At 35.6% G+C, this 13,325-nt stretch overlaps 1 protein-coding gene across 9 annotated transcripts in view; it reads right to left on the bottom strand.

Annotated features, from left to right (window-relative positions):
• shank3a (SH3 and multiple ankyrin repeat domains 3a) overlaps positions 1 to 13,325 on the bottom strand; it is a 195,761-nt gene that overhangs the window by 80,406 nt on the left and 102,030 nt on the right. For 8 of the 9 annotated variants that reach the window (XR_014087898.1, XM_081608116.1, XM_081608115.1 and 5 more), the window contains 4 exons: positions 6,425 to 6,533; positions 5,740 to 5,891; positions 4,564 to 4,731; positions 1,068 to 1,184 (listed from right to left, as the gene is read on the bottom strand). Coding sequence is in view for 8 of the 9 variants with exons in the window: in XM_081608116.1 (XP_081464242.1) it covers positions 1,068 to 1,184; positions 4,564 to 4,731; positions 5,740 to 5,891; positions 6,425 to 6,533 (546 nt within the window). In the remaining variant the exon portion in view is untranslated. Of the gene's footprint in view, positions 1 to 1,067; positions 1,185 to 4,563; positions 4,732 to 5,739; positions 5,892 to 6,424; positions 6,534 to 7,504; positions 7,655 to 13,325 lie in introns of those variants that run through there. The other variant, XM_081608117.1, reaches the window with a different exon arrangement.

Here is a 13,325-nt window from a genome sequence, read left to right as displayed (position 1 = left end):
GAAGAACATAACTTGCTGAAAAGGTTGTTAACACCACCAGGGAGAGAACTAAAACGTGCAGGATGCCGACCCTTGAGGACCGACTTTGGGCACCCCTGGCTTAAGCATTCTTCTGCTCCGACTTTAATTCCTCAATATCTGGAAACGTTGCCTGCCATCATGGACTTGCTTCTTCCGTTGCCATTGCCAAACTGCAAACATAAGCAGACTACAATTCTGCAATAGCGCAGAAAATCAGTCATCATTTTTAGCAACTCCCTCTGTCCACTGATTGACCAGGACGAAATTCATCCTGAGAAATTGAGTTCAATGGCAAAAGAACTGAAGGGAGACGAGAATCAAGCAGAACTGCATAGGAAGGTAATATAAAGAAATTCTAGTTAGCAATCAGTATGTAGTCTAATCTAAAATATTTGTTCTCATATTTTTCATTAAGCTGATGAAACTATGATGTAGAATGTGAAAAACTTTCCAAAAAATATATATTACACTAAAAAACTAAAGCAAGGTGATGAGGCAAACAGTAAATAATTATCAGGATTCATTTGATAAATAAATTGTGCTCTTACTTTTAATTATTCAGCACAATTTAATATTTTACTAATTTATAGTTATGTGTTATCCATAACACATAACTATGTTAAGCACAAATTGACAGTGAATTTGAAACTAAATATAAAAAAAATGTAAAATGTTATTGCAAGAAAATGTCTACTGATAGTCGGGACTGACTAAACTCTGCAGTGTTCTGCACTGTTTACAAAATAATCTGTGCAAGGTTTTCATCTGCTGGTCATGTGCATCATCAAATATTTACCATGTGATTAATTTTAGGCAACTAAAACCAAAAGGGAAAAGACTTAATATGTTTAATTATTTAGTTCAGTCAACACTGCAACACTGAAACACGAGACAAAGTCTAAGCATTTAATGCACAACATGCTCATACAGTCTTCATGTTGCTGCCCTGTGGGCACTAAAAGAGCCACTGGGTGTACGCTGCACAAAGAACAGGAAGAATTTAAGTCACAAACAGAAATATCATTTTGTTTCTGAGTGAATGTTACCTGATTGTAGAGAGCACACACATGTAGGGCAGTGTTTCCAGATGCATTCTGGGCACTCATGTCAGCTCCGTAGAACAGCAGATGTTCCAAGTGCTGCACGTGGCCATAGCGGCACGCCTAAAATGACAAATTAATAAACGTAACTCTTTTTGCTCAGTGTTTTTTATTAGATAATGTCCATCATTTGGACATCCAGATGATAAATGAGGTGTTCTACAGAATGACATGAAGGAACCACATTGGAATTCCTACAAGATATGAGGAACTTGGACAAATAAGAATGATAAAGAGCGTTTAAACATTGGAGAGCTGGGCTGCAACCAGCGTCCATTACCAGGATTTCCTTTTGTCTACTAGTCATATTCAAGATGTTAGGTGGCCTACATTTTCTATTTGCCCAATGAAATAGAACACTGATTCTGGTTTTTGGTTATCTAAACAATGGTTGAATACAGTAAATCACAAACCTTGGCAATACTGAAACAGCTAAATTGTGAGCACAGTCTTTCAATGTTAAGTTTTTTCCTATATTTTCCTTAACTTTAATTTGTGGTGACTGCTCAGTCTCCTGGGATGAAAGCTGTTGCAAACTATCCTGAAGCTGCTTCAGCCTTCCTTTTAACTACGTCTTATAGAAATTCCTCTTTACTCACAACAACAGATACTAAAAGGATGAGAAAATCTTGTTTGCACCACCTGAGGCTAAATGTAAATGTGTGATGTTATTCTGGTAGGACATTTTCTGCACGGCTGCTGCTGCACCTAACTTGGAGCAATATATTTTTTATCTTTTCTATACTTTCCACTTGTGTCCTTTGTCATTCACACAGAGGGAAAAAAGCTTTCCCCAGCCATTGTTCTCTCACTCCTGTGTTTTGTCTCATTGGAGTGCACTGTAGAAGTGAGAGAGAGCACAAAAATGATGCTGGGATTTTTCTTAGTTACAAGATATGTGCACTGTATTCTATTTCAGACAATATGTACTTAAAGATTGCTAAGGCTAAAATAAATGCAAAATGCAGGAAAAAAAAATACACACCAACACACAGCAAAGAGTTGGAGTCGAAAGGCATACAACTGATTAAAATGTCTTTGAGTGAAGGGCAGCACAGTTATTTGATAATGCAATATCAGTTCAGACATCAAAAACAGTATGTGTTTAAAAGAATCCAGGCAATATCAATGGCAATGTTGCTCTTTATTGTCAGATACTTTAAATGTCTTGTGTGTATCTCTGCTGACTGGTTTATGAATGAGGTGCACATTGTCCTATAAAATCTTTTTCTTTATTTTTTGCTGTTTTCAAGTTTCCCCCATTTTCCCCCATTTTATTTTTCTTTCTTTCTGTCTTCCTATTTTTTTGTTGTCCAATTATACAATTTATTTATATTATTATTTCAAATTATAAGAGAAAAAAATGAAGGTTCATTTTCTTCTGTTTTTAATGCTAGTTTGTTACAAATTAAATTAATTCTACAAGACTTGTAGATCAATTAAAATCTGACAACCTTCAGAGTTTCTTGTCAATTGTCAATTATAATGTAAGAAGACCAGACAAACAAAAAAAAAAACCTGCCAAGTACTCTGATATTCATAAATAAATGTACAGAAAATGATGGGTATTCTATCAGTTGTCTAGATAATATTTGCACCAACACACATCATCTTTATGACTTGGACAGAAGTAAATGGTTTTGATTTGCCTCCAGTGACAGCATAAAGAAGGATTAAGTTAATAGCAAAGTCTGGAAGCTTCTGCTTTCTCCTTATATTAGTGTTTTAATGGAGTTATAAATCTTTGAGCACAGTGGTTGTTGTAGCTTTCCTGGTTTATGAAGTACTTCCATGTTTTAAACAAATGTGACACGTGACCAGTAGCCAGGTGTAACCCAGTCCAAAATAAAGGTATTTTGTATTGAGTTAAGTTTGTGGAAAGTGTAACAATTTAGAATGTGTTAAACATGTTCGCCTAAATATCTTAAAATTGTTATAAATAAGTGTTAACAAAAAACTTTTCTTATAAGTACATAAGTAATATATGGTATAAAATGTTTGAAGAATTTGGAAATATGTAGTTAAAACTTTACAGCCTGACAGGGTCATGGATTTGTCTGCTTCACATTTTCAGTCTTAATGAAATGAAGATGAGGCCAACCAGTAAACTCCAGGTTTCACTGGATAATAAGGTCACATTTAAACTGGCCTGAAACCATTTGGAGTGTTCAATTATGGGAACATTCTTAGTTTGTTAAATTGTTATTTTCTCCCTGTTGTGTTAAACAAATGTTAACATTTTTACAAGTTTATAAAAGTCAGTTTTTTTACCTGCTAAAAACAAAGTTTGTAGTTTCTTCTTACTGTCTTTTCATCTGTAAGGTTTACAGTGCTGTCAAAGGAAATTATTATGACTTTCTACTGTTCAGCAACATAGAGGTTGTACATTTCCATAAGTCTCATTAAAATAGGTGATTATTCATAAGAACCCACCTCACATTTTTTGACAGCATCATGACCTTATAGTTTAAAAGTTATAATCATCAAGTAATGATTCTCTCTGGATACAATTATGAACACTCACCTCTGCCTGAAAACAACATGGCAGTGAGAGTTTGTCAGTCTGATTGAGACATGCTGAATGAAGTGTGTGTGTATTTATGTCCTCAACTGAGGACATGGACATTGCCTATGTCAAGTAGAGTTGACATAGGCAGAGTTGGCAAAACAAAGAATTACACTGTCTGACAGACTGCATGTCCTCATTAAACTATGCTAAGGTTAAACCAGAAAACAGCAGAGCCACTAAAGTTAAACATGTAAAAAAAAAAGTGATTAACCTTCTGATACCTCATAATAACATTCATCCAGAAATATCCACCAAAAGATGTTAATCTTATTGTAGAAAGTAAAATTGATTTTTTTTTTATGTTATAATGAATTTTCAAAGTTGGGTTGAATCTACCAAATGTTATATTGGACTTCTATGCACTTCTGTTTAACTTGCAGCAGTTCTCAGGACATAACGTTCCTATTACATCTTGAGATTTTTAATATTCTTTGACTATGGCATTAAAGAGAAATAATAAAGATCCACAGTTGTTTTCATAATCGGTCTCTTTACCTAACCAGCGTGTGACTTTGATATTTTATTAATTGTTGTATCACCAGTTAAGGCATTACAGCATTTTTACCCTTAAAATAGCTTTTTCTATTTTTAGATGCACAAACATAAATCCACAGTTTACTAATAAGTTGTTGTGATAAGCTGCCTGTTTTTCTTGTTTCATTAAAATTCAGGAATACCATTCTTCAGGAGATCCTAGTGAGACTTTGCATTTACTCTTAGGGGATTCTGCCAAATGAAAACATTAAGTACACATGAAGAAAGAGCAAAGACTTTCAAAATTACATTGATTTGAACTTTGAAAACCAAACCATTTCTTTTCCGCAAACCAGCCTTTAAAGCTCTTACTGTAACACTTTGCGTGTGTCACATTACCTGGTGTATTTCCTGCCAGCCGTTCTCATCCTCACAGCCGACCTGTGCGTGGTCATGCAGCAGCAGTTCACAGCAGTATGGGTCTCCTCCGACCATTGCACTGTGGTAGAGAGGAGTAAGACCCCTGCTGTCTTTATAGTCAGGAGAAGCACCCAAGTCCAACAGTGTCTGTAGGCAAAGTTTTAGTTTTAAAGTGTTTTGTTATCATTTAGAAGATGATCTTGATGCATTTTAAACGTGAAAGCAAGACAGAAATGAAGTGGTGGTAGAGATGGGAATGTTGTAGTAAATTTCCTCATCCTAAAATCTATATTATTTACATGCATGGAAAATAACTTTATATTTTCCCTTATTTAAAGAGGATTGCAGGAATATTGATTTATACCTCTTCAACTTTTTTCACATCTCATCACATTACGACCACAAATCTGAAAGTATTCCAAATGTGATATATTATCACAAAGTAACACATAAATTTGAAGCAGAAGGAAATACTTTTTTATTTTTTTATTTTTTACGCTCAAACCACAGCTGGTTGAAACCAAAAGTCTTGGTGCTACAGCAATAGGTGGTTCTTCAAAGTTACACCTGCAAAAGTTTGCAAATACACATGCAAACTTTTCAGATTTGGGACAAACATTTTAAACCTCATCTCATTTCCCTTCCCTGCAACAACTCCATCGTATTATGGCAAAGCATGTAAAACTCTAAAAAAATAAAAATACATTACGAATTGTTGTTGTAATGTGACGCTGTTTAAGGTTCGAAGTGTAAAAATACTTTTGTGCTGTAGCTTTTATCCAACAGCGCCAACGCTTCATGTGCATTGCATGAACAATTGATTTTTACATGTTTGGGTAATGGATATAAGTGAATGCATAACTCTGCAGTTCAACCAGTTCTGAAACAAGAAAACAACATATGAATCATGAACCCCCTTCACACATACCAGGCCATCAGATGGTCATGCCAGTTCATTGAAAGAGGGCATCCTAAACTTCATTTATTGAGTAATTGCTCAAAAAAAAATAATTTCTCAAGGACCTCCACTAACAGGTTATCAATTCCCATCTTCACAAATAATTTCCCAAAAGAAAAGATTGGAGGCAACCAATTGGACCACAGACATAAAACAGGAGAGTCAGCGCGTCTACTTCCTTTGCGAAATGTACTTACTATAAGTGCTGTGTGGTTCTTGCTGCGCACAGCCTTGTGCAAGGCAGTAATGCCATCCTTTGTTCGGAAGTCCAGATGTGCCCCTCCATTTTTAAGCACTTTGATGAGCTCGGCACATCCCTCCAACTGTGCTGCCAGCGTTAGTGGGCATTCTGTGAGATCCAAGGCTGAGTAAGCAAACTGTATTCAAAATTAACATTTTTCCAGTTATACTGCAGCACATTCCTGGTGAAGAATGAGTTATAGCTGTCAGCATTTAACAAATAATAATTAAAACTGTTTAAATTGTCAGTGACTCTGCGTCTGCATAACTGTCTGGCTGTGGTAATTGTCACCCTCCCGTCTACCTAAATGGCAGCTTCCTGTTGGTGTTAAACTAAGCTATTTATATATTCCTCTCACTTTGCAGCTCATCTGTGGGACTACAGGTCATCCAGCAGAGGAACGACCTCCTTTGTTGTGGGACAAACATCTGAATAAACATAAGACGATTAGGAGGAAGAATAATCCAGCTTTCCCCGCAAGCGCTAGGCTTATTTCAGAAAATCCTTACATGGTTAGTTGTGTTGAGAACAGTATGCAAAAGGTAGAAAGTACAATGGGAAAAAAAAGATAAATTAAGGTAGATTACATACAGGAGAAAAACTCTCCACTGCATGTCTATAACTATTGAGTGATTTCTTACCTCCTGTGTCTGGATCATGGAAGTTAGGATCCAGGCCTTTTTCCAAAAACCGTGAGACCTTTTCAATGTTTCTCTGCTGCACATACTCCATAAACTTCTTCAAGTTTGCCTAATGGAGAGAGACAAGGGAGTAAGGTTAAAGGGAAGACGTGGAAGAGATTGCTGTGATTGGGCGAAGTCAGACTCATGTGGATAGAGATGTTTAATAATGCAGTCCAGAGATGAAAGCTACTGCCGCTGCTCTTTCCTTCTATGTTTGAAGGTTTTATTTCTATTCTGTCATGCCAAGAAAATGGACCAGAAGATATGTAAGCTATAATAGGAGCGAGCAAAAAATAGAGGCGTGTAAAGGCTGGACAGCATCACTGAATCTCTTTCCCTTCTTGGGGGAAAAAAAAAAGAGGAAAATACGATCCTCCAACTTATTTCACATTTTTACTGTACATAATAATAATAATAATAATAATAATAATAATAGAAATAGATAATAATAATAATAATAATAATAATAATAATAATAATAATAATCTTTTAAAGACTTTCTAGAAAGGACATCAGTGATATTTATATGGGTGGTAAAAAATATTTTTATAACATTTATATCCAAAGCAAATGATTCTTATTTTATAATTGAAAATAAATGTCAACTTTACTAAAACTAGAGTAAACCCACATAATATTAATAAATTGAAGCTGCAAAGAGCACATGTGCAATGATGCTTTCTCAAAAATAAAAGCAGGTTAAAAATGCATGATAAAATTGTGAAATAAATAAAGAAAAACAAATATCTAGTTAAATGGAATAGGAACCTTTCGTCACAATGAGTATGGTGGAGAGACGCAGTTTGACAAAATCAGCAGTATTCCAACTAAGTTTAACAGGAAACTTAGATTACTTTTGTACTATTTCGAGGTTTCCTTTGCTTTTGTCATTACATAATATGGACACAGGTACAAAGTAGATTTGCTACAACTTACTAAAGAAATGTGTGTACCACACTTACACACACTCTTCAGAAACATACACATACATACACAGGCAAATCAGAAAGCAAAATGAAGCATCCTTCTGACACTCACCATCACAAACTGCCTGATCCAGTTTTAAAATGTTACCTCCTTCGACACTTCCCAGATTTCACAGACAAGGCCCTTTTCATTTGCACCAAGTCGTCTGCAGTCCGCTTGCCTGTACAAACCCGCTTCTTGTTCACACACGGCACACTGACATGCTGTAAGGATCCAGCGACCGCTACACTCACCAACTCCGAGTCAAACTGAGTGAGAGAAATTCTTGTCCTTTTTTTTTTCGCATGTGCTTTCAGGCAGTTGTTATGGTGATGGGATACAAAGACCGTTCTAGCAGCCAATGTACACATGAGTGGGAAGAGCACTGAGGTTGTGTTTGTCTGTGTGTGAACGACACCTCTTTGTGTGTCCTGAATAATATCGTGGATAATGCCTTGAAGAGGTTCCTGGGATGATTTACCAATAATCAGGTGGGCCTGATGTGTGTTTTATTGCCTGCTGAACAGAAGGCTGATAAAAGGCTTCTACTTTATTTTCCTCAGCAAGGGCCTTAATGAACTCTACCCGTGGCTATCTTTCATTGTCTGCAACATACACTGCCAATTTCACTTTTATGCAAAAAACACAAAGCGTTTATTTTCAGAAACAACCGGAGCAACTGGCAAATCGCTATTAATTCTGAAATCAAACAAAAAGGATGACAGGGTGTAATAAATCATATCTGAAAGAGGAAAGCTCTTTTCAGTAAGGGCACAGTTACAAAATACTGAGCGTTGCTAGATATCCCATTATTTTCCTAGTAGATCTACATTTTAGCAAATGTATGCATTGAATCATAAACAGATCCAGAACTAACCAAAATATTTGAATTCCGATACCATATACAATTGACAAATGCTAATAAATAAACTAAATAGTTTTGTTTGGAAAACAAAACTATGTTTTAAATTGATTGTGTGTTTATGGAATTTAAAGTAAGATAGAGATTTAAAAAAAAGTGAACCATCCATACTGTGTAGAGAGATTTTTGATTAAAACCCCATTTCTCTGGATTCAGAAACATTCTCTAAATGAAGAAGGGAAAATGGACTTACAAGTACCTAAAAGATAAATTAGTTCATTGTTGTTTTGTAGAAGAAGCATATCTGAGTGGAATAAAACTGGTCATGAACAGGCCTCTGGCAAACTTGGCAACATACAGAAATAATAAAACAGGTGCATAGCACAGAACAGAAACCAGCAGGTCTTGTTCAAATAAAACATATAAAGTTAAATTCAATCTATAAATTATCACCTTATCATAGTTCAAGTCTATGTAATTATGATTGTATTCAAGTTAGAAACAACTTTTATTTCAATTGAATGCCCTCCAATTCAATTGATCTATCATCCCACTTAATGCTAATGAATTCAATTGAATTAGTCAAACTTCTTGCATAAACAACATTCTCCATTTGTCTTAGTACTCACTGAAAACGGTTTGAAACTCTAACCTTATGAGAAAAATGTGTTCATATGCTGAAAAGAAACCTTGTATTTCTATTCTGTACCACAATTCTGAAAAATAATTTCTTTCCATTTATACAAGCTCACACATTCAGGCTGAGAAATTCCTGGCAAAGATTTGCGAATACACCTCCACAGTATTTCCCTGGTTAGCTTAAATTCCATTGAACCTTTTGCCAAGCCTGATTCACTAATGAATGTAAGCTTCCAAATTTACTGTCAATATTTACCATCTAGGCCATTCATTACTGCCTGGATGTGTATCATTTCCAATAATGCCCTAAAAGAACAATACATTTTTTACATAATAGAAAGAAAAGTGAAAGTGGCCTCCAAAGAAATCGAAGCAACATAACATTATGAACACATAAGCAAGTGAAAACTATCCTAAATAACCATAGGGTTGCATATCGAACAACTCAGCACCTTCTTTACGCAATGCCAAGGGCCAGGCTCAAGAAAAACATATAACTAATAAGAGCAGATGAAACGAATGTAAAATCTCTCCTTCACAAATGATAGAAAGTTTGCTGTGATGCCAACAAATGTTCAACATGTAGATGCTCTTCATTTCGTTAAAGCCGAGGTGTTCTGGTAGCCAGATAATTTGATTCTCAGTGAGTGTGACCATTCTCTGGGTGTTTTGAGTGTGCAGAAAACTTGCATTGTACATTTGTGGAGGTTTAACATGCTGGAAAAACATAAGTGCCCTGAGTGTTCACCGCTTGTTTGTAGCTTCATAGTACTCCATCAGTTCCATGTTGTAGCAAATTTGACATTTTGAAGCTTTTGTTTTTCTTCTTTCTTTGCTCCTACGTCCGAAAACGCCCTCGGTTAATCAGTGAACAGCAGTAGGTTTACGTCACATTATAGTACTTGGTGGGCCCTGACCGACCCTACTCCAGAGCAGGGACCAAAAAAGCAGATTCTAGGCTGGAAAAAGGCCAGTGGAAACGCTCGCAAAGCAGACTGAACAGAGTGGAGCTGGGTCCATTAGAGCCAGTGGAAAAGGGGCACTGGTGAACCATCGTGACTGCAGTGGCCACATTATTTGACCACTACTTAATCCATTCTCTGCCAGATACTGAGGAAACATGCAACGAGCAAAACACTTGTTAAAGTCTTTCCTCACTTCTACCCTAACATTTATACTATACTCTTACAATGCAGATGTTGGCTGTTCTCCAGTCCTACTTTACACAATAGATGCAGCAAAAATGTATTGATTTCTTTGGCTGTTAGTCGAGGAACTGCATAACATTCTCTCTAACCTGTTATAACCTACTAACACCGAGAGGCAAATCAATCACATCAGTTTGTTTATTGATTAACTCAATGCCAGAAAACCAACATATGTGCAAAGAACTAATAAAAGCACAATTCTGACTCGACAGAAAGTGGCCTCCTCTCCCTCTGCAGTCTAACAAATCTAGACATGTCTAAACCTTTTTCACGATAATTTGTATCCATTGAGGACTCTCCCTTCAGCTTTTAAAGATGATTGCCTGCTCTGGAGGAAAATGTCATTTGAAACCCTCACAGTATGTCATTCAGGACTCCTTAGAAAGCCTCCTAGAAAATTTCCAGTTTATCTTATTTCTTCTTTTGAAGAAACGGGTGGTGTGAGCTGCAGTAATAACAAAGGAAGCACTGAAGTATTTTTCAGAAATACTATTACAGGTTAACAAAACGGCATGTTCAGGTTGTTAAGATGACTTACATCATTGCTGGTCAGAGAGCAAAACAATTAATTAGTAAATTTCAGTTTCTCTCTTCACCTGAAGGATTCATTCAAGCACTCAAATGTGGCCGACACAAAGTTCTCTTTCTGAAACTTACCCTTAGCATAAAAAGAATCAGAGTTAATGAAAATTATAAAATGGAGACTATTCTCCCTAGTGAAATGAGAAAGAAATTGTGAGCAGCAGTTCTCAGAATCTATGGCAATTTACAATTTTGCAGTTTGATAATTGAAATTCTGTCCTCATTTATCTTTATTTCTGCACTTCATTTAAAACAACAACCTAGGTGCTACACAGTATAAATAATAAGTAGTTGGAAAAAAAGAGATATAAATTGACCTCATAAAAGTAAAATTAAAAGATAAAATATATTAAATATCTATGAGTGGTTGGTTTGTGAACCTTAAAGCTCTGGATGATAACATTTTCTTTTTAATTAGCTAATCTGAGGAGTGTTATGTACTTATAAGCAATATCTGCTAAAAGCTGATCAAAACCTGAGTAGGAAACCAGGACATACTGAGGAAACGCAAGTCTCAGAGCAGAGCTACATATTTATGTTTGCCTTAGTTTAAAACTTTCATAATGTCACACATATGTAGGTAAATGTTTATCATTTAATTTATGTTGAGTTCATGTATATCAACATGGACTCATGGAAGTGTTGAAACCGCTATAAGTAAATAAAGCTTTACAACTGGCTTCAATACATTTTTGGGTTTTTGATAATTTGCACATAACAAAGATTTTGCAGGTAAGGTCAGTTTTTGTTTTACAAAATTTTCTATTTTATTTTTTATCTTTATGTGTGTGTTTTTTTTAATAAATAAATAAAGTTAAGATTTAAATGTTATTAGAATGCGATAACGGCCAGAATGTATACATGTTAACCAGAGATAAAACATGTATTAACAGAGTTAGTCTATTTGCCCATTTTTTTCTCGGTTGATGTGAACCAACAGCATATGATCAAATAAACTCAAAATCCTTGTAACAGACTAGCTTTGAAGTGCAAAGGTTTAGTGTAACGGGTAACAAAGTATCTTCCCTTTCCACACATGAAAGTAAGATGAGCCTGAACACAATTATCAAAACAAATACAGGTTTACAATAAGCTATGATCTGAAGTATCCAACCTAACTTGTATAATTCATGTGTTGATTTGAGGATGTACAGTCCAATTTTAACTGTGTCAGAATGTACTGGCAGCTCAAAGTGAAACAACACAGACATGAAATACCTTAAATATTCGTATGAAAACATATAAATACTGAGAATGGTAGAAAATCAGCTAACCAATTTCAAGCCAGCAGGTTTGTGCACAGCGCTCTTAACACAGAGCTAAAAAGACAAAACAAACCAAAGCACATCTAATTCAGCAACAGCGATAGTCCTGAAGATACAAGACAGATTAATGGGACACTGTTCAGTTACTAATGACAACTAAAAGTAGATTCACAGCAGTGTCCCAATTATCCGACCATGTTAATTACTGCAATCCACTGTAATTACTGGGATCTTTCTAGAAACCTGAGCTTCTAACTTTAATAAGTTGTCTTTCTATTAGCCTCAGCTGTTGTTGATCATTTGCTTTTACTCTCTGGATCAACTGCACAGTATAAAAGAGGGAGAAAAAGAAGAACTTAATCAGGACAAGATTAAAGTTTCCTGATGCCTCATATTTTTTTATAACAGACACACATTGACTAAATATGACTAATTATGTTAGCTGAGCTTTTTCACCTGGATCCATATAAAAAGCTCTGTAACCCTTTCATGCAAATACAGCAAGAATTTTTACAAGGACAGGTGAAAATTTTATTTTCGTTTTTAGGGATTTTTTTCTTTGCCTCTAATTTCTGTAAAATTATCACAAAAAATAAATTCTGCACACTTCAAATGACCATAAAAAACAAAACCTCCAAGTCACCATGAATGTAAAATTAAAACCCATTGATGATTTCTTATGTAAAATTCTAATTATCCAACAAGACACTAAATCTTTTCAACTTTTGCAACATTTTACAAAGTAAGTATAATTTGACATATGTTGCTGGGACTTTAGGTGAAAGGCCAAAAGAAATAACAGGCTACAGAAGTTACCTAATTAGTAAATATAACTCAATCGCGTGTCATTTAGCCTTAGCAGGTATAGAGCTGTTCTGTTAAAAACCTTTTTAAAGGACACTGGTGACAAAGCACAATCATGAAGACCAAGGAAGAAACAGACAGGGCAGAAATGAAGTTGAGGAGAAGTTCAAAGCACGTTTGTGTTAAAACTGTTTCCCAAGCTTTGAAAATGTCTCAGAGCAATGCTCAGTCTATACAAAGATAGAAAACAGAGATATGGACATTCACATAAACTGACGGAAAATAAAAGGAAACAGTTGCCCAAAGAAGCAGCCAAGAGACCCATAGCAACTTGGGAAGAACAGCAGAGATTGAAGGTCAGGTGAGAGAATCTGTGTACAGAACAAACACTAGTCATGCATTCCACAATGCAGGCCTCTGTGGAAAAGTGGCACAAAATCTGCAGTTTGCACCTTTAGATTTTATAGCAGTGGAAGAACGTGATCTAGACATATGAGAATACAATTTATTTTCCCTTGTGCACTAGTAGTTGT

The sequence above is a fragment of the Poecilia reticulata genome, chromosome 6, assembly GCF_904066995.2.
Source record: "Poecilia reticulata chromosome 6, P_reticulata-male-v2, whole genome shotgun sequence".
NCBI lineage: Eukaryota > Metazoa > Chordata > Actinopteri > Cyprinodontiformes > Poeciliidae > Poecilia > Poecilia reticulata.
The sequence above is the reverse complement of the archived record's forward strand: the minus strand, read 5'-3'. Positions and strand labels throughout refer to the sequence as shown.